Source organism: Erythrolamprus reginae, chromosome 2 (assembly GCF_031021105.1).
Source record: "Erythrolamprus reginae isolate rEryReg1 chromosome 2, rEryReg1.hap1, whole genome shotgun sequence".
NCBI classification, from domain to species: Eukaryota; Metazoa; Chordata; class Lepidosauria; order Squamata; family Dipsadidae; genus Erythrolamprus; species Erythrolamprus reginae.
This window is the reverse complement of record NC_091951.1, coordinates 198,030,706-198,047,942: the sequence shown is the minus strand read 5'-3', so window position 1 is coordinate 198,047,942 and position 17,237 is coordinate 198,030,706. Positions and strand designations below refer to the sequence as shown.

At 42.7% G+C, this 17,237-nt stretch overlaps 1 protein-coding gene across 6 annotated transcripts in view; it reads left to right on the top strand.

Annotated features, from left to right (window-relative positions):
- GMIP (GEM interacting protein) overlaps positions 1 to 15,502 on the top strand; it is a 79,855-nt gene extending 64,353 nt beyond the window's left edge. For 2 of the 6 annotated variants that reach the window (XM_070741084.1, XM_070741085.1), the window contains exons 18-21: positions 5,172 to 5,350; positions 9,590 to 9,878; positions 12,202 to 12,310; positions 13,908 to 15,502. In XM_070741084.1, the coding sequence (XP_070597185.1) occupies positions 5,172 to 5,350; positions 9,590 to 9,878; positions 12,202 to 12,310; positions 13,908 to 14,323 (993 nt within the window). In that variant the 3' untranslated portion in view covers positions 14,324 to 15,502. The remainder of the gene's footprint in view (positions 1 to 5,171; positions 5,351 to 9,589; positions 9,879 to 12,201; positions 12,311 to 13,907) is intronic. The other 4 variants (XM_070741086.1, XM_070741087.1, XM_070741088.1 and 1 more) reach the window with 3 other exon arrangements.
- The last annotated feature ends 1,735 nt before the right edge of the window (positions 15,503 to 17,237 follow it).

Genomic DNA, 17,237 nt, shown 5'->3' with positions numbered 1-17,237 from the left:
ATCTATATAGTGGTCCATCCAGGGTTGGGCAGCGGGCAGTATGGGATGTGTGCGCAGCTCCAGTTGATTGGCAGCTGTCACTTCTTGGATTACCGATCTCGGCTCAGCTCTCCTTTCTTTCCCTGCTGCTGCTGCTGCTGCATCTGCACTCCTTGCTTTTTTCCTCTTTCCTCCTTCCTGGCCTCGGACAAGCTTCCCTCTCTCCTGCCCAACTCCCCTCCAGCCTCACATGTCCACCTCCCTCCTGAGGTGCAAGCAGAAGGCGTGGGTGAAAGTGGTGCTGGCAGCATTTATGTTTCTGGCAGCACCCGTTCACCTAGCTATCCAGCCTGAGGCCGGGGGTGACCCAGGAAGGAGAGCACAGGAAACGTGAAGCAAATTGTCACCCCAGCGAGCAACACTGGTAAGGCTGTAAGTCAAGGACTTAACAGTTCACATGAACGATGATGATTGTTCAAGCCACTCCCACCTGGTCACATGGCTGGCAAGCCACTCCTACTCAGCCACATGACCATTAAGCCACTCCCACAAAATAAGCTACACCCACAGTGTGGCATTAAAAATTTTGGCTACCCATTACTGTGTCCATCTGAGTGCATGAATCTGTGCAGCTCCCAAAAACATATCCTCAAATTTGATTCAACTTTTTAGCAGCTATATCATACTGTTGTTTCATGTCCTCCCAGTGACCTACTAGAACAGGGGTAGGGAACGTTGGCTCTTCTGTGACTTGTGGACTTCAACTCCCAGAATTCCTGAGCTAGCATGATTGGCTCAGGAATTCTGGGAGTTGAAGTCCACAAGTCATAGAAGAGCCAACGTTCCCTACCCCTGTACTAGAACATTCAGTTTCTTTTGACATGTACAGTTAGTCCTCGACTTACAACAGTTCGTTTAGTGACTGTTCAAAGTTACAATGGCACTGAAAAAGTATTATTATTATTATTATTATTATTATTATTATTATTATTAATTAGATTTTTATGCCGCCCCTCTCCGTAGACTCGGGGTGGCTTACAGCAATGACAAAAACAATATATAATGACAAATCTAATAGTTAGAATCTAAAATAACAATAATACATTTAAAAAGTCTAAAAAACAAGAAACCCCAATATATAAAAAACATACATACAGTCATATCATACACAGAAAACTACATAGGCAGGGGGGAGATGTTTCAGTTCCCCCACGCTTGACGACAGAGGTGGGTTTTAAGGAGTTTACGAAAGGCAAGGAGGGTGGGGGCAGTTCTAATCTCTGGAGGGAGCTGATTCCAGAGGGTCGGAGCCGCCACAGAGAAGACTCTTCCTCTGGGTCCCGCCAAACGACATTGTTTAGTTGACAGCACCCAGAGGAGACCAACTGTGTGGGACCTAACCGGTCGCTGGGATTCGTGCGGCAGAAGGCGGTCTCGTAGATACCCTAGTCCAGTGCCATGAAGGGCTTTATAGGTGATGACCAACACTTTGAATTGTGACCGGAAACTGATCGGCAACCAATGCAGACTGCGGAGTGTTGGAGTAACATGGGCATATTTGGGAAAGCCCATGATTGCTCTCGCAGCTGCATTCTGCATGATCTGAAGTTTCCGAACACTCTTCAAAGGTAGCCCCATGTAGAGAGAATTACAGTAGTCAAGCCTCGAGGTGATGAGGGCATGAGTGACTGTGAGCAGTGACTCCTGGTCCAAAAATGTGATTTGTGACTGTTTTTCAGAGTTACAACCTTTGCAGCATCCCCATGCTCATGTGATCAAAATTCAGATGCTGGGCAGCTGACTCATATTTATGACGGTTGCAATATCCTGGAGTCATGTGATCCTCTTTTGCGACCTTCTGACAAGCAAAGTCAATAGAGAAACCAGATTCATTAACAACCATGTTACTCACTTAACAATTAAGTGATTTGCTTAACAACCGTGTCAAGAAAAGTCATAAAATGGGGCTAAACTCACTTAACAAATTTCTCACTTAACAACATAAAGGTTGGGTTCAATCGTGGTTGTAAGTCAAGGACTATCTGTAGTACCATCAAATTAGGTCTCCCCTTTTTATTTCATTTCTTCTCCCCACATGCAAACTTTGCATTTCACCCTGTTAATTTTCAGTATACCGTATATACTCGAGTATAAGCCGACCCGAGTATAAGCCGAGGCACCAATTTTTGCCACAAAAACTGGGAAAACCTATTGACCCGAGTATAAGCCGAGGTTAGAAAATGCAGTGGCTACTGGTAACTTATAAAAATGGAAACCAATAAAATTACATTAATTGAGACATGTTTTAGAATATTTATTTTAAAGAAAACCAGTAAACTAGCTCTGTAAATTTAAAAGAGGGTAAACAAATTAACAATATTAACAATAAATTAAAAAGTAAAAAAAGTAGCTCGATCAGCAACAAAGCTAAAACCTAAGAGTTAAAATCCTTCAAAACTGGATTCCTTCTCATCATTAATTGGATTTACATTATTGTTCTGTTTTTATATATGCTGTGAGCCGCCCTGAGTCCTTGGAGAGGGGCGGCATACAAATCCAATTAAATAAGTAAATAAATAAATCTGTATGTCCAAACAGCTTCAGCATTAGCTGCTGTGAGGTTATCAGCATAGAAAACCAGATAGATAGATAGATAGATAGATAGATAGATAGATAGATAGATAGATAGATAGATAGATAGATAGAAAGAATGATAGATAGATAGATAGATAGAAAGAATGATAGATAGATAGGTAGGTAGATAGATAGAATGATAGATAGATAGAATGATAGATAGATAAATAGAATGATAGATAGATAGATAGACAGAATGATAGATAGATAGATAGATACATACATACATACATAGAAAGATAGAGAGATGCATAGAAAGATAGATAGATAGATAGATAGATAGATAGATAGATATGCTCTCAAACCCACTTTATAAAAGGCAACTTTTAAAGATCCACAAACACACTTAAGAAATTCCTGTCTAGCTCTTGCCTCATTACACATTATTAAATCCTATCCAAGCAAGGACAGCAACCACCACAAGATACCATTTTTAAACAGTTTAAATCTTTTCAAAAGAGGGGGAGGAGAATCGGACAGCAGGAGGTCTTTTTAATCCAACTAAGGGCAACTCAGAGAGGGCAAGGAATAGTTAAAACCTGTTGACAAATACACACATTAAGAGGAGTAAAAAAAGAAAAACCTGCTGGTTTCAGCCAGGGGGAAAGGAGGCACTTTGGCTACACCTCCTTCAAAGAGGTAACTGGCATTTGTCAGGGGGGGGAGGGGGCGGGCACACAAACACACACACACTCGCCCTCCAAAATTCATCCTTCCCCCTTTTCTTTGTTGCCTTGGCTTCCCTTTCATTCACAAGCCCACCCCCCACACCGCTCTAGGGCTTCCTCCGGCTTCCTGCCGACTCAGATAGGGTTTATTTGTTGACAAATACACACACAGAGTGAGCGAGGAGAAAAAAACCCCTCCCTGTTTCAAAGAAGTAGCTGGCATTCTTTGCAGGGTGGACAGGTGCTCTCTCTCACACACACACACACACACACACACACACACACACCCTCCAAAGCTGATCCTTGCCCCTTTTTTTGTTCCCTTGGCTCCCCCTCACTTTCCCAGCCGCCTAAGGCTGTGTAGGCGTTCTCCTCACCCAGCCCGTGCAAGTGCGAATCAATCAGCTGCCAAATGGTACGTTTTCCTCTCCTCCCAACTCAGGGAGAACTTCAAGCTCTGGGTTTTAAACACAACCAAAGGGGACACAAGAAGGTAGCCAGCCGCTTCTCATTCAGGCTCGCACTCATTCTCTCTCACTGTGTGCACTGCCTTTGGAGGCGCCTTTGCTTGAGCTGGGGAGAGGTGGCAACTGCCCCACCCCTCCCACTGCCTCCTCTCGCAGGCTCAAGCAAAGGCACCAGCCGGTGAGGTGGAGGGGGGGAGAGAGAAAGGGTGCACGCAGGCACCCTCTCTCTCTTCTTCCCCGCGACTGCCCCAATGGCGTGCGAGGGGAAAAAGGCGAGGGGAAGCCGGAGCGCCCTTTTACTTCCCTCTTGCTCCTGTCGTCGTCTTGCAGCTGCCTTCCCTTCCCCGGGTCCAGCAAAGTTGCCAGCCAACTGCTCCGACGGCGTGCGAGGGGAAAAGACGATGGGAAGTCGGGGGGGGATTCCTGCTTCATGAGTCCCACCCCCGACCTCACCAGCTTCGCGTCGTCTGTTCCTCTCTTGCACGCCGTCGGAGCAGTTGGCTGGCAACTTTGCTGGACCCAGGGAAGGGAAGGCAGCTGCAAGATGCCGACAGGAGCTCCAAGAGGGAAGTAAAAGGGGGCTCCGAGTGACGCGGCTGTGGGAAGGGTAGGGCAGCTGCCTTCCCCGGGTCCAGCAAAGTTGCCAGCCAACTGCTCCGATGGCGTGCGAGAGGGGAAAAGACGATGGGAAGTCGGGGGGGGGGGATTCCTGCTTCATGAGTCCCCCCCCGACCTCACCAGCTTCGCATCGTCTGTTCCTCTCTCACACGCCATCGGAGCAGTTGGCTGGCAACTTTGCTGGACCCGGGGAAGGGAAGGCAGCTGTCTCCCGGGCTCCCGCGGTGCGCCCTCTTGTGGTGACCCGAGTATAAGCCGAGGTCGGGTTTTTCAGCCCATTTTTGGGGCTGAAAAACTCGGCTTATACTCGAGTATATACGGTATTTACTGTATTTCAGCCCACTGTTAAATTTCATCCTGTTTATTTCAGCTTAGTTAGGCTGTAACCTCACTAGAAGATTTTTTTAGTATGATTATTATTTTTTTCTTTCTAAAAGTTATCTGTTCCTCCTCATTTTGTACATTTGCATAAAAGGGGCTCTGAGTTCATAAAGGAAAGATGTAAAATTCTAGAATTGTTTGAAAAGCACAAAATTCCATTGCTGCATAGAAGATTGCTCATGGTATGGGCATATCTTCCTTAAGGGGGATCATTAAAGTTCAACAGCTCAGTTTATCTGAACTTCTCAAAATCTGAACTCTTGTTTTGTTATATATATGTCATGTGAGAACACTGAGATAGAACTATTCTCTGAAACTGGGATAACATGGCAGAATCCAGTAATATTTCTGATCAAATTTAAACCCAAGGAGTCTGCACCAGTAAAATATCATGATGCATATTTTTTTGCTTTTTTTGCTACAGCTTTCCAGCCCTGTGCTCCCATTTAAACTTTATGAAGATTTCATGGCTTTGTCAAGAAATATGCAGAAAAGTGGGGATAACTCTGAGACAGATCCCATCAAGACCACCAAGGATTTGCTGAGCAAATTACCAGCAACAAATTATAATACTATAAGGCATCTTATTGCTCATTTGTACAGGTAACGAAAGAAATAGTATTGATTTGAATGTGCAACTTTTGTCTTGTAGGACAAATTAGCTCTGTTTAATTCATCTGATCTGGATATCATTTTTATTGCCAACAAATCGAGTGTAACTATTACCAATGAGTTCTAATTATATATATATTTTTAATGGATGTAAGTTAAGAGAATGAAGCAGCGACTTGGAACAGAGCAAAAAACAGCCACTTAAAAAAAAATTAAGTGGCACAGAAGTATATGGAATTATATTAATGGAAAGTATGAAAGAGGATATTTGTAAGAATGATGAGATCAAAGAGATTAAGATTGAAAAAAGTATATATGAGCATGGTTGCTGCAGAATGTAAGAATAACAGGGATACATCCTGTAGAAAGTATTTAAATTCTTTTACAAGTATAGGAATGTGTGATCTCACTCTCAATCTGTAATTAGCAACTTCCACCTAAACTTTTATTGTAGTGGTATTGCCTCCTCCTTTTTAGACAGTCATTGTACCAAGCCCTTCGTTTTTGGCTGCTGGGCTATCCACCTCCTTTGATTGTCATAAATGGGTGAAACATTGCATTTTTGTCCTGCCATTTTCCCCTTTAGTTGAAGTCATAGGAAGAATGATAAAAATGCATAATTACTTCCTTACTTTCCTTTTTCCTCCCCACTGGTCCAGAGCTGGATGGGCTAAAAGGGAAGATTCTGAATAAAAAGAGAAATCAATTAAGGTGATGATACAAATGTCTGCTAATGAAAACTCATATCCTCAGACCCACCCAAAGAAAGAAAATGCCCAGTGGTTGTTTTCCTAGCATGGATGAGAAGAGTAAAGAACTAAGGGAATCTATCAATCAGGACTGGACAGGACCATCTGGACAGGACACCTGGCAACATCCTTTCTAAAACTGAAGAAATGGAAAACAATTTCTTTAGCCCTTTTCATTTTTAATTGGCTTTTGAACAGGAGACAAGTAGCTTAAAACAAACAGAGGAAGAAATAGTAGTTAAAATTAGAAGAGGAACACAAATGTAAGGCAGTTTTGATAGAAACATAAAGTTTATTTATTAATTTATTTATTAATTAGATTTCTATGCCGCCCTTTTCCTCGGACTTAGACTCAGTTGTTTTGGAAATGGATAAAAACAGTTTAAGAAGAAGCCTCTGGCATGGAGAATAGAATTAAAAATAAAAACAATGGAATTATTTTCAATGAAATTGAAAATAGAATATTTTAGAGAATATCTGTGATTTTACTTTCTAATTTTTTCCTGGACATTGTTCTGCCTGACCGGGCTCAGGCGATAATTAGCGATCCAGGAAAGAAGGTCAGACAGCTAGATACAAAGTTCATGAAAAAGCAAACAAATACAAAATTCACGTAGCAGAGACGTTCCAAGAGTTCTCTGAATTTTTGAAGCACGAGAGCAGCAGCTAGTTCCAGAGCTTTCAACTCCCACTTGCCTGACAATGCTGGCTTGAAACCCAAAGGCCAGAGCAGAGACTTCAAAGCAGGAACCACAAAGCCACACAAACCACACAGATAAACATCCACAGTTTGCCTCTGCCTCTGTTCTCTTTTATAACTGTAGCCCTCATTATGGGAACCACACCCAGCCCTCATTCTGTGAACCACACCCAAACACAGGTGACACCAGAATCACCATTGATAATCCTTTAATTGAGCCCTGCGTTGCATTGCTCTCCGGCTACACATATTAATTATCTGTTCGGCATCCGAATCCAGAGAAGAGAGGCTATCCGATGGGCTGCCTGCCAAGTCCCCTGGACTATCTGCCAGTTCCTTTGAGCTGTCTGCCAACTCCTCTGAACCATCTGCTACATCCTCTGAGCTGTCTGCCACGTTTTCCTGGCTGTCAGCCATGCTTTCGCAATCACTCTGTGACTCATCTCTCACAGACGTGGGAGCAGCAGCCGGCCCAAGGCCAAACGCAACACCCGTTAACACGTTATTTATTGCCATCCCATCCTATGACATATCATCACCCTACTTTGCAGCAATGTATTATTAAGCCATAAATATTTTGAGAATAATGAAAATAATAAAGCAACAGGCATGTTTTCTTTAGATATTTTAATCCCACATTTTATAAATAACTCAAAGGAATGGACATAACTAATATTCTTTCCTCCTCCTATTTTCCATTACAGCCCATTTAGGTGAGGTGGGCTGAGAGAGAAGGATTGGTCCAAAATCAGCCAATCAGCTTTCAGGCCTCAGGTGGAACTAGAACTCACAATCTCCTAGTTTCTAGCCTAGAACCTTAACTACTACACCAAACTGGCTATCTAGATTTAATAGTATATTTAAGAGACATTAAACTATTAATGCAATTCGTTTACACTCTGCAACTTGTATCAAGGCTGTATCTGTGGACAACTGGAAGAATACTATACTTTAATTCTCTTGCATAAAAGGAAAGTTAGCAAACAGCCGTTTTCTTGCATAAATGGAATGCTTTCTTTGGGAAGAAAGCCTTCGGAAATGGGACTGTAGATGTCAAGGAAAAGAGTCAGAGGTGGTATTCTGCTGGGTCAGACTGGTTTAGATGAACCCATAGCGGCAAATAACAGCTTCTCCATGTGCACAGAAGCAAAAAAACAAGATTGCAGTGCCTATGATGTCACTGAGAAAGACAGTTCAGGGATGTGGCCAGCCAGCTATTGCTGCAGGTTCGGCAAGCGGGGGTATTTTCCCATTATGGGTTCTAAAGAACCAGTCCAAACCAGCAGGAACCCACCTCTGGATATCATGCTTTATCGAAGTATTCCTGTTCCAGTCTGGGCTTATTCAGATTGAAACAAAAGGCGAAAACCCAAGTTCATTGAAATAGGTTTTCACAGCAGCCTCGGGGAAAGACGCCAGAGTCAGGGCTAATTGCATTCCAGCAAGATAAACAAGGTGTGAGTCATAGAATTCAGCTCACCACATTCTGGCAGGCAGGCAGCTTCTATGAGATGAGTTTTGCAGAGCAGAAATCAGGTATTTCGGGGAACATTTCTGGAACTCCAGATCTAACACAGCATTTATGAAAGCAATGTTGAAACTCCACCCAGAATTACCCAGAAGGCCTTGCTTATATATCTGCTGGGAGTGGTCAGAAAACCCCTAGAGTTAAAACTACAAACTACTTCCTTTTACCATACAAATGTTGTTGTCCGCTTTGTAATCTCCTGAATCAAGCATCTAAGAGTGGCTCAATATCTCTAATGTCCCCTTCGTCCTCTGACTCAGACCAGTCCCTCATTGACACATCTGCTACCTCTGATGGTCCCTTGGGTTCATCCAGGTCTATTTCTCCTTCACTCTCACTCTCTGCATCAGCTGGCGACACCACTGGCCCAGGACACTCAGATGGGCCTGGCTCATCCTCCTCAGAATCTATCATTACCAGAAGTGGACGAGGAGCACTCACAACATGATGACATGATTTTTTATATCTTGAGACTGTAATTGCAAAGAGTTGGAATATGGAAGATGTTACAGTACAGTTAAAAATGACATGATCATTCAGAACAAGATGAAGACCACATCAAACCATGAGCTTTTCTGTGGATATATCTGGCCTGGCAAGAAACGACCTAGTCATAATTGAAAACAAAGCCAAAATTTGTTTTTGTTACAGGAGAGGTAGAAATTAATGGATTTAACTGCCCAATCCAGATAATAGCATGGGAACACCGAATTGATTCTGGAGTCACACAAAAGCCATGGTATAAGCTCCTGGTATGAAGAAGACTTTCTAGAATAGAGGATGGGATTGCTGAAATAAATTGCAAGAACCAATGGGAAAGAAGAGATTCACAAACTACATTATTATAATTGTTTTCACACTGATACGATGAAGCGAGGTGTTCTTTATTTATTATACAGGGGAAACATTCTTCCTTCAAGATGACAATTTGCAGAGATACTGCCTTGGTTGACATTTATGTTGCTACATTTTATTTCTGATAATTTCTGCCCCTGCACAATTATTGATATAAGGTTGTAAAATGGGTATTAATTAATGTGTATGTAAAAAGATGTATGTGTGTATGCATGTGTGTATATGTACATACATATATAAACACACTTTGGGATAGGATCTTTGGTAATGGTAAGCGATTGGCATGGCAGCTGCCAAGCTAGCTGGAAACATAGTTTGGAATCTACATACAATTATGTTCTCCATTCATGAAAAACCATTGTGCCCAAAGTTTCTAACGCTGTATTTTTCTTTTCAAGGGTGGCTGAAAGATATCAGGAGAACAAGATGTCCCCCAACAACCTGGGCATCATCTTTGGCCCTACTTTAATCCGCCCGCCCTGTAATAATGATGTGTCCTTGTCATCCCTGGTGGATTCAGGATACCAGTCCCAGCTGGTTGAATTTCTTATCCTGAACTATGAAAAGATATTTGGAATGGATGACCTGCCTTCAGCTGGACTTTGTGACTGTGAAAATTCTTTGAAACAGGCAAATACTAATGAAATTCTTTCAAGCAATCAAAGACTTTCCAATGCATCTCTTGAGGTAGGAATCTGGGATGGCCTGGCCTTAAGTGAAATAAATGAGCCTCTTTGAGCAATAGACTGAGATAAATGGAAAACTGGATTCAAGCTACCCAACCTTGAGTGGCTATGGGCTTTTAGTCCTCTGGGTCCAGATGATATTTCATCTGATTTGGATGGGCTGGCACTCCCCCAGATGGAGCTGGTGTGCAATCTGTGATCCTCCTGGACTCACAGCTCCTGCTTTTTTGACCAGATTGGTCCTGTATGCCATTTGCACCCCTTTCTGGACCAGAAGGTCTTGCACATGATTACCTTGGCCATCTCTTGTTGGAATTACTGCAATGCACTCCTAATGGGAATTCCCTTCAAGATCACCTGGAAACGTCAACTGGTCCAAAATGCAGCAGCACGCATGGTAATGGGTGCTTCTGGGTTTGCACTAGGAACACCTCTATATAAAGCCCTTCATGGCACCGGGCCAGATTATCTCAGGGACCGCCTTCTGCGACACGAATCCCAGCGACCAGTTAGGTCCCACAGAGTGGGCCTTCTCCGGGTCCTGTCAACTAAACAATGTCGGTTGGCGGGGCCCAGGGGAAGAACCTTCTCTGTGGTGGCCCCGGCCCTCTGGAACCAACTCCCCCCAGAGCTTAGAATAGCCCCTACCCTCCTTGCCTTTCGTAAGCTCCTCAAAACCCACCTCTGCCGTCAGGCATGGGGGAACTAAGATAATCTTTCCCCCTAGGCTTCTACAATTTATGCATGGTATGTTTGTATGTATGATTGGTTTTATAACAAGGATTTTTAGCTGTTTCAGTATTGGATTTTTACATTCTGTTTTTATCACTGTTGTTAGCCGCCCCGAGTCCACGGAGAGGGGCGGCATACAAATCCAATAAATAAATAAATTGCTTGAGCTGCACTGACTTCCAGTTTCTTTCCAGGAGTAATTCATAGCATCTTTAAAATCCTGTACAGCATAGGGCCACATTATTTAGGTACCACCTTTCCCTAAGAACATTTACCCATCTTACTAGATCAGATAGGGTGGGAATGTTCCTAGTCTCTTCCTTTAGACTTTGTCATTTTATAGAAGCTAGGAAGTATGCGTTTTCTGCCCCATGGGACACTCTGCTCCCTGAAGTTCAACAAGCCCATACCCTCTTAGCCAGTGGTGAAATCCTACTGGTATGCCCCAATTTGGGCATACCAGTAATGGCAGCTGCCAGTGGGTCAGAGAATTGGTAGCGGCACAGCCTGAGGCTCCTCCCACCCACCTGGACATTGCCATTTTCTTGTTTTTAACCCTCTGCACATATGCAAGACCGAACCAGTAGGGAAGATAAACAGATTTCGCCACTGCTCTTAGCCTTCTCTAAAACACTGATGCTTTCTCCCCAAGAGCTGTGATGAGGTGCTTGCATATCTTGGCACCAACTTTTGACTTTTAATGACATTTACAGTTTTAATGTGGTCTTTAGTCTTGCTTTAGTTTTTCATTGGGAACCATCATGGGTTTCTTATGATATGGAGCAGGGCTATATAAATGTTTTAAAAAGCACTGCCACTTTTTTCATTCTGCATAAAGCCCATGGCCATTTATGCCTCTCTGTCCTTTGTGATAATTTAAAAATAATAATAACCAGCTGTTAATTGTTATTAGTATTAGTAATATCATAGTTGGAGGAGATAAAGGTGACCTGTTTAGGAATTGCACTTCATTTTACCCATACAATAATCTTGTAACCTAGGTTGGAGTAAGAATGAGTTTCCTTGGCTAAATCCCTCATCTAATCCCATAACCATTATACCAAATGTGTAATTCAAATATGTAAGAGAAGCAATCTAGAACTAAGGAGAAATTTCCTGACAGTTAGAACAATTAAACTTGCCTCCAGAAGTTGTGAATGCTCCAACACTGGAGCATTTTTAAGAAGAGATTGGACAACTGGTTGTCTGAAATGGGAGTTGGATTAGAAGACATCCAAGGTCTCTTCCAAGTCTGTTATTCTAAATTCTAAATTCTAAAATATAGATTTTAAGTGTTAGCAAAACTAAAGCATTGAATGGATATTCTGCCATTTTTATTTTCTCAAAATACCTCTTAATTTTGATATTCCAGGGTACCATTAAAATTATTATCATAAATAGAAATAAAAACTTGAAATACTATGGATGTTTCTCTTTAGAAAACCTATAACACACAAAAAAACCCCTTCACTGTAGAAAATAAAAATGTCTAATATCGCCCTACCAATTTCTCACACAATTGCTGTAATTATGTAAAATTGGTGGAGGAACTCAATTCAACAGATTCATAGCAATATTTTTCCCCCAAACAGAGCTCTGCCTCCAGGCTGTGTTTGGGTGAAGATGATTGTGGAAGTAAGGACAGTTCTTTCACTGAGGTCAAGCGGAAAGACAGCATGGAGCAAACTGTCAACCCCGTAGGTAATTTTTCTTCTATAGCAAACCGTTTTTTAAAAGAATATAATGTTGGGAAATCTTCATTCTACCCCAAATGATTAATTATCTAAAATATCATCTTCTTCAGAATGAGAAAACGGCAGCATAAGGCAGTTCTGAAATTCTAATTAATTATGCCATCTAAACTGAGTTAATTAGGCCCAGTGCAAGAGAATTTTGAAAAGTGACAGCATTCTCCTAAAGGATGCACAGCACGGAATATCTTAATGCTGAAATTTATAAAGGTTTAAACTGTGTTATATGAAAATCACGTACAGGTGCAAAATAGAAAATGATCATATTTACATACCTCATTGCAAAGCTGACAATTCTATGTAGGTAAGGCCGAGGATTTTCATGTTTCCACCAACTATAGCCTCCCCCCAAATTCTTTGTAGGAGAGCAGATGGAACTAGGAGGCAGAGTTAAGTGCATCATCAGTTTAGAGTTCATGCCTTCCCACCAGATATCGAAGTACAAAACTCCTGAATTCTGTCGGTTTTTATCTGGCAACAATTCAGTTGACCAGTTTCTTGTGTATCGGCTTGAATAAATCTTCTATACTGCAACGTTTCTAATAGTCCTGATTCTTTGTATATGACATTCTTTGAAGTAAAACCATGGCATCAATAGTGGATTCTAAAATCCTTTGTTACTGGTTCGCGCAGACACGCACACACTCACACATGCGGAGAAGCATCCCTGGCGGGTGGGCAGAGCCTTTCACCACCAGCGCTACCAGTTCACAGAACTGGGCCAAACCAGAAACAACCCACTATTATGCAAAAGAGGGTGTTGAGGATGGAACTTTTGGGCAGATTCAGCTGGTCACTTATTTATTTATTTATTTATTTATTTGACTTATATGCCGCCCAATCCCATGTTTATGTCTATGTTTTAGGATAGTAAATAGCATTAAATGATATGAGTCTGAGATGCAGATACATCAATAAAAAATAAAATAGATGGTCGATGGATTTGGTCCTTTTATGAAATACCTATAACAGAGTTTGTGGCATATGCAAACAAAAACAAAAACAAATTACTGCCACCCTGATTGTAAGAGGTTATCTATGTTATCTATGTTATCTTATTGTCTTTGTCTTACATATCGGATGTACAGTACAGTGTAGTACAATGTAGTACAGTGTATTACAGTCTGGAAATTTTTGTGAGCCTTGGTGGCCCAGTAGTTAGAGTGCAGTACTGCAAGCTGCTTCTGCTGATTGCTGGCTGTGGTTCATTAGTTCAGCTCTCACCAGGCTGAAGGTTGACTCAGCCTTCCATTCTTTCATGGTGGAGGACCCAGATTGTTGGGAGAATATGCTGACTCTGTAAACCTCTTAGAGAGGGCTGTAAAAGCACTATGAAGCGGTATGTAAGTCTAAGTGCTATTGCTATTATACTAGTCATGCTATGTGGAATGGACAACAAAGTTCTTCCTCAAAGAATCCAGCTAATCTTTCATTGCTTTTCGAAAAACACCATGTGCCTTTAAACTCATGCTACACTGGGTGATAAGTGGAACAGATTGCCTTTCCTCATTCTTTATCAGATTCTTTTTTCCCCCCTTCTCATTCAGAGCTGAACAGGACAAATGACACAGAACTGCAAGACTTTATACTTGATCCAGAAGTTACTCTCAACCCGCAATCCAGGGGACGTTTCAACCGGATGCCAGTAAAACATCCTCGTACCATCATCCCCAAAGTTTCCAGTCTGCCCCTGCTGGCTGCTGTTTTGTCTAATTCAGAGGTAGCCGGTAGCCGGTTGGAGACAAATCCAAGTAGACGCAGTGCCTCGCCTGATACCTCTGGAAAGCATAAACATTTTGAGATCACGCGAAAAACTGCTAGGATTGTCTCCAAGTTGCAGGCTCAAAATGGAACCGAAGATTATTATCAAGCTCAGCTTGAGGCAGCTCTCCAGGAACAGCCTCTGGATACACTGGTAGAAAATAAGACTGAATCCCAAGCTAAGATATTGCTTGAAAAATGAACTGGACAAAGGACTAAAATCCCAATCCTTGGAGATATTTTGAAATGTATACATTACAAAACATCAGGGCTCTCTAGTGTGTTTAGAGAACAAACCAACCTCCGAAGTCTAGGAGGAATGAGGTACTTATAGAACTGTTTCCGAAGAAAGGGGTGAGTTAAAACTGAGCCGCTGAGATATTAGAAACTCTAAACCCCATGAAGCAGGTTTTCAAACAGGGACTATTATTGCAAAGGCATCGTGGAGAAGCAAAACATCCCTATGGAAAGGGGTAGGAATTTTGCAGAAATGGACAGAGCCTTGGAAATAGCTGTTCCCAGTGGCCATAGTTATGCAGTATGTTAACATTTGGTATGAACATTGAAGATGGTTCAGGGTTATGTTTGATAAGGATAATATGACTCTGTTGAAACCACATGATGGAAGTTTTGATGAGATTTACTATCGGAAAAATAGCATATCTCCAGAAAGTTTAAACTTATCAAAATGATCACTAAAGAAAAATAAATTCTATGTCAACTGTGCAAACCCCACCTCTCAAAATCTTGTAATGCCATTTCTCTAGCTTCTGAGCAGCAACATGTTTAGGCATTATTAATTCTGGAAATGTACTTGTTTTTTAAAAATGAAATTTATTTTTGGGAAGCAGAGTTCTGTATTAATTGTATGTATCTGCACTTTTTATTATCAGTTTGTATAGAATGGCCTAAAAACAGTATTGGCTAAACAGGGTAATGGTTCTTATTGTATAGTGGGCTTCATTGGGCAAGACGCAGATTAACAGTTCTTTACTGAGAACTTTTAATATTAGGAGGAAAGTATGAATGAGTGTATATAAAAAGGCCTGGATAAGGAGATGGAGCAGGGCAGGTAGATGGTTGATATCAGATTGCTGCAATATTTTCTTATGAACATGTTAACACCTATACGTTTCTCTTTGTATAGAGTTGCCAGCTAGACATTAGGCATGAATTTTTACAAGCAACTTCCCACTATGTGTATTTCTTAAATTCCATCAACCATCTCTCCTTACTTTTTGTATAACATAATTGGTTGGGTGTAATTGGTTGAGTTCACAATGTGTTAAATACTCTGGTGTATTTTAATCTTGATTTCATTAGGAAGCTCTAATGTTTGGCTTACAAGCTAAGGCCAAAATCATGGTTTACAAACCACAAAGTGTGTTTATATCTAAACACAATGTGTTTACAATACTGTATGAAAATTGTAAAAGAAAGAGTTGGTAAGAGGACAGATTGGAGAAGCTATGGCAGCCTCAGCCCCCATATCAACAACAGATGTGTGCCTGATTATTATGGGGAATCTGCCACTAATTGAAACTTCTGATTCTATGTATATGCACTGAAATACATGTGTGTCTATGTAATTTTGCTGGCAAAATTTTCTAATGGATGCTCAAATGTCCTATTCATAGAATTTGCCCTGCAATAGTGAAGTCTTGCTCTGATGAACCTAGTGCAGGGGTCTGCAATCTGCAGCTCCGGAGCTGCATGCAGCTCTTTGGGCCCTCTGCTGTGGCTTCCTATGAGGTGAGCCATCTGACTGGCCCTACCCCTCACCCAGTGATGGGCTACAAGCTGGAACGCTAAATTGCACTTGCCGCCACGGCTCGTAAGTTCTTGCGGGACCAGCGCGATTTTGCTGCTGCACCTGTGGAGGTAGCAAAATTGCACCTGTATTTCGGTAAGGTTTTACCTGCGGATCCATGCGTGATTTTGCTACCTTCACAGGTGCAGCAGCAAAATTGCACTGGTCCCACAAGAACTTACAAGCCACGGTGGCGAGCGCAATTTAGCGTTCCGGCTCGTAGCCCACCATTGCCCTCACCATTCCACCCCAGTCACTCCTTGCCTAGCCTGAGAAGGTAAGGGCAACAGCAGGGAATGGAGAAGCGACTGGGGCTGATTCTCCGCAACCTCATTCTTGCTAGAGCTTCTTCCAGCCCTTGTTGGTGATGGGTGTGCCTCGGTTGCTTGGGGAGATGTGCAACCTGCTCTCCATCCCAAGACACAGGCGCAACACAGATGTGACTGATGCTGGTCTCGCTATTGCAAGGATTGGTGGGATGGGAATGGGATTTGGGAGGAGAGGATGACAGAAAGGGGGATGGGTCCACAGCACCCAGCTGTGGCTTTAAAACATGCATGGGGAACTTTCACCGCCCTGAAGATGCTTTTCAATTAAAAGCCATGTATGTGTGTATCTCTGGATCTCTCTCTGTCTTTGTATCTCTTCTCTCTTGGAAACCCAGTGAGAGCAACCCTTCTCCTCTCGCAATCACCTGGCTGGCTGTGGTGGGCCAGGAAAGTGCACGCAAACGGGGAGACCCTCCTCAAGCAAGCGCCCACTCAACCTGTGTGTGCCTTCTCTGCATTTTCGCCAAGTCTGGCCGCTCACTTGAGGGGAGGGTCTTCTTGTTTGTACACAACCTCCCAGCCTCTCTACAGCTGGCAAGGGGGTTGCGGGAGAAGAAGGAGTGGGAGGAGGAGGGTTGCTGGAGGCTTAATTCAGGAGTGAAGTAGCCCTGTAAATGCCTTTGTGCAACATTTGTGCTCAAGCAGCTTTTGCCTTCTGCCGCTTGAGGCTGGAGCTTGCGCCCGCTGTGTTCAGCCGAAGAGCTACTGGTGGGGAGAGAACATGGCAAGATGATGGCTGGAGCCTTAGTGCAGGAGTGAAGTGGCCCTATATTTCCCTTGGGGCCACGTTTGGCTCAAGGCAACCCTCTCCTCCCGCTGCTTTGGGTTTGGAGCTGTCAGTTGCATCCTGTTGCTAGGCGTAAGTGGGACAGGATGTGTGACTCTATGTCATATTGGGCTCCCGGAGGAGAAGGGAACACCATCTCCCCCAATGTGAAGCATACAAAAGTTCACTATGCTGCGCACAGCATTGCAAG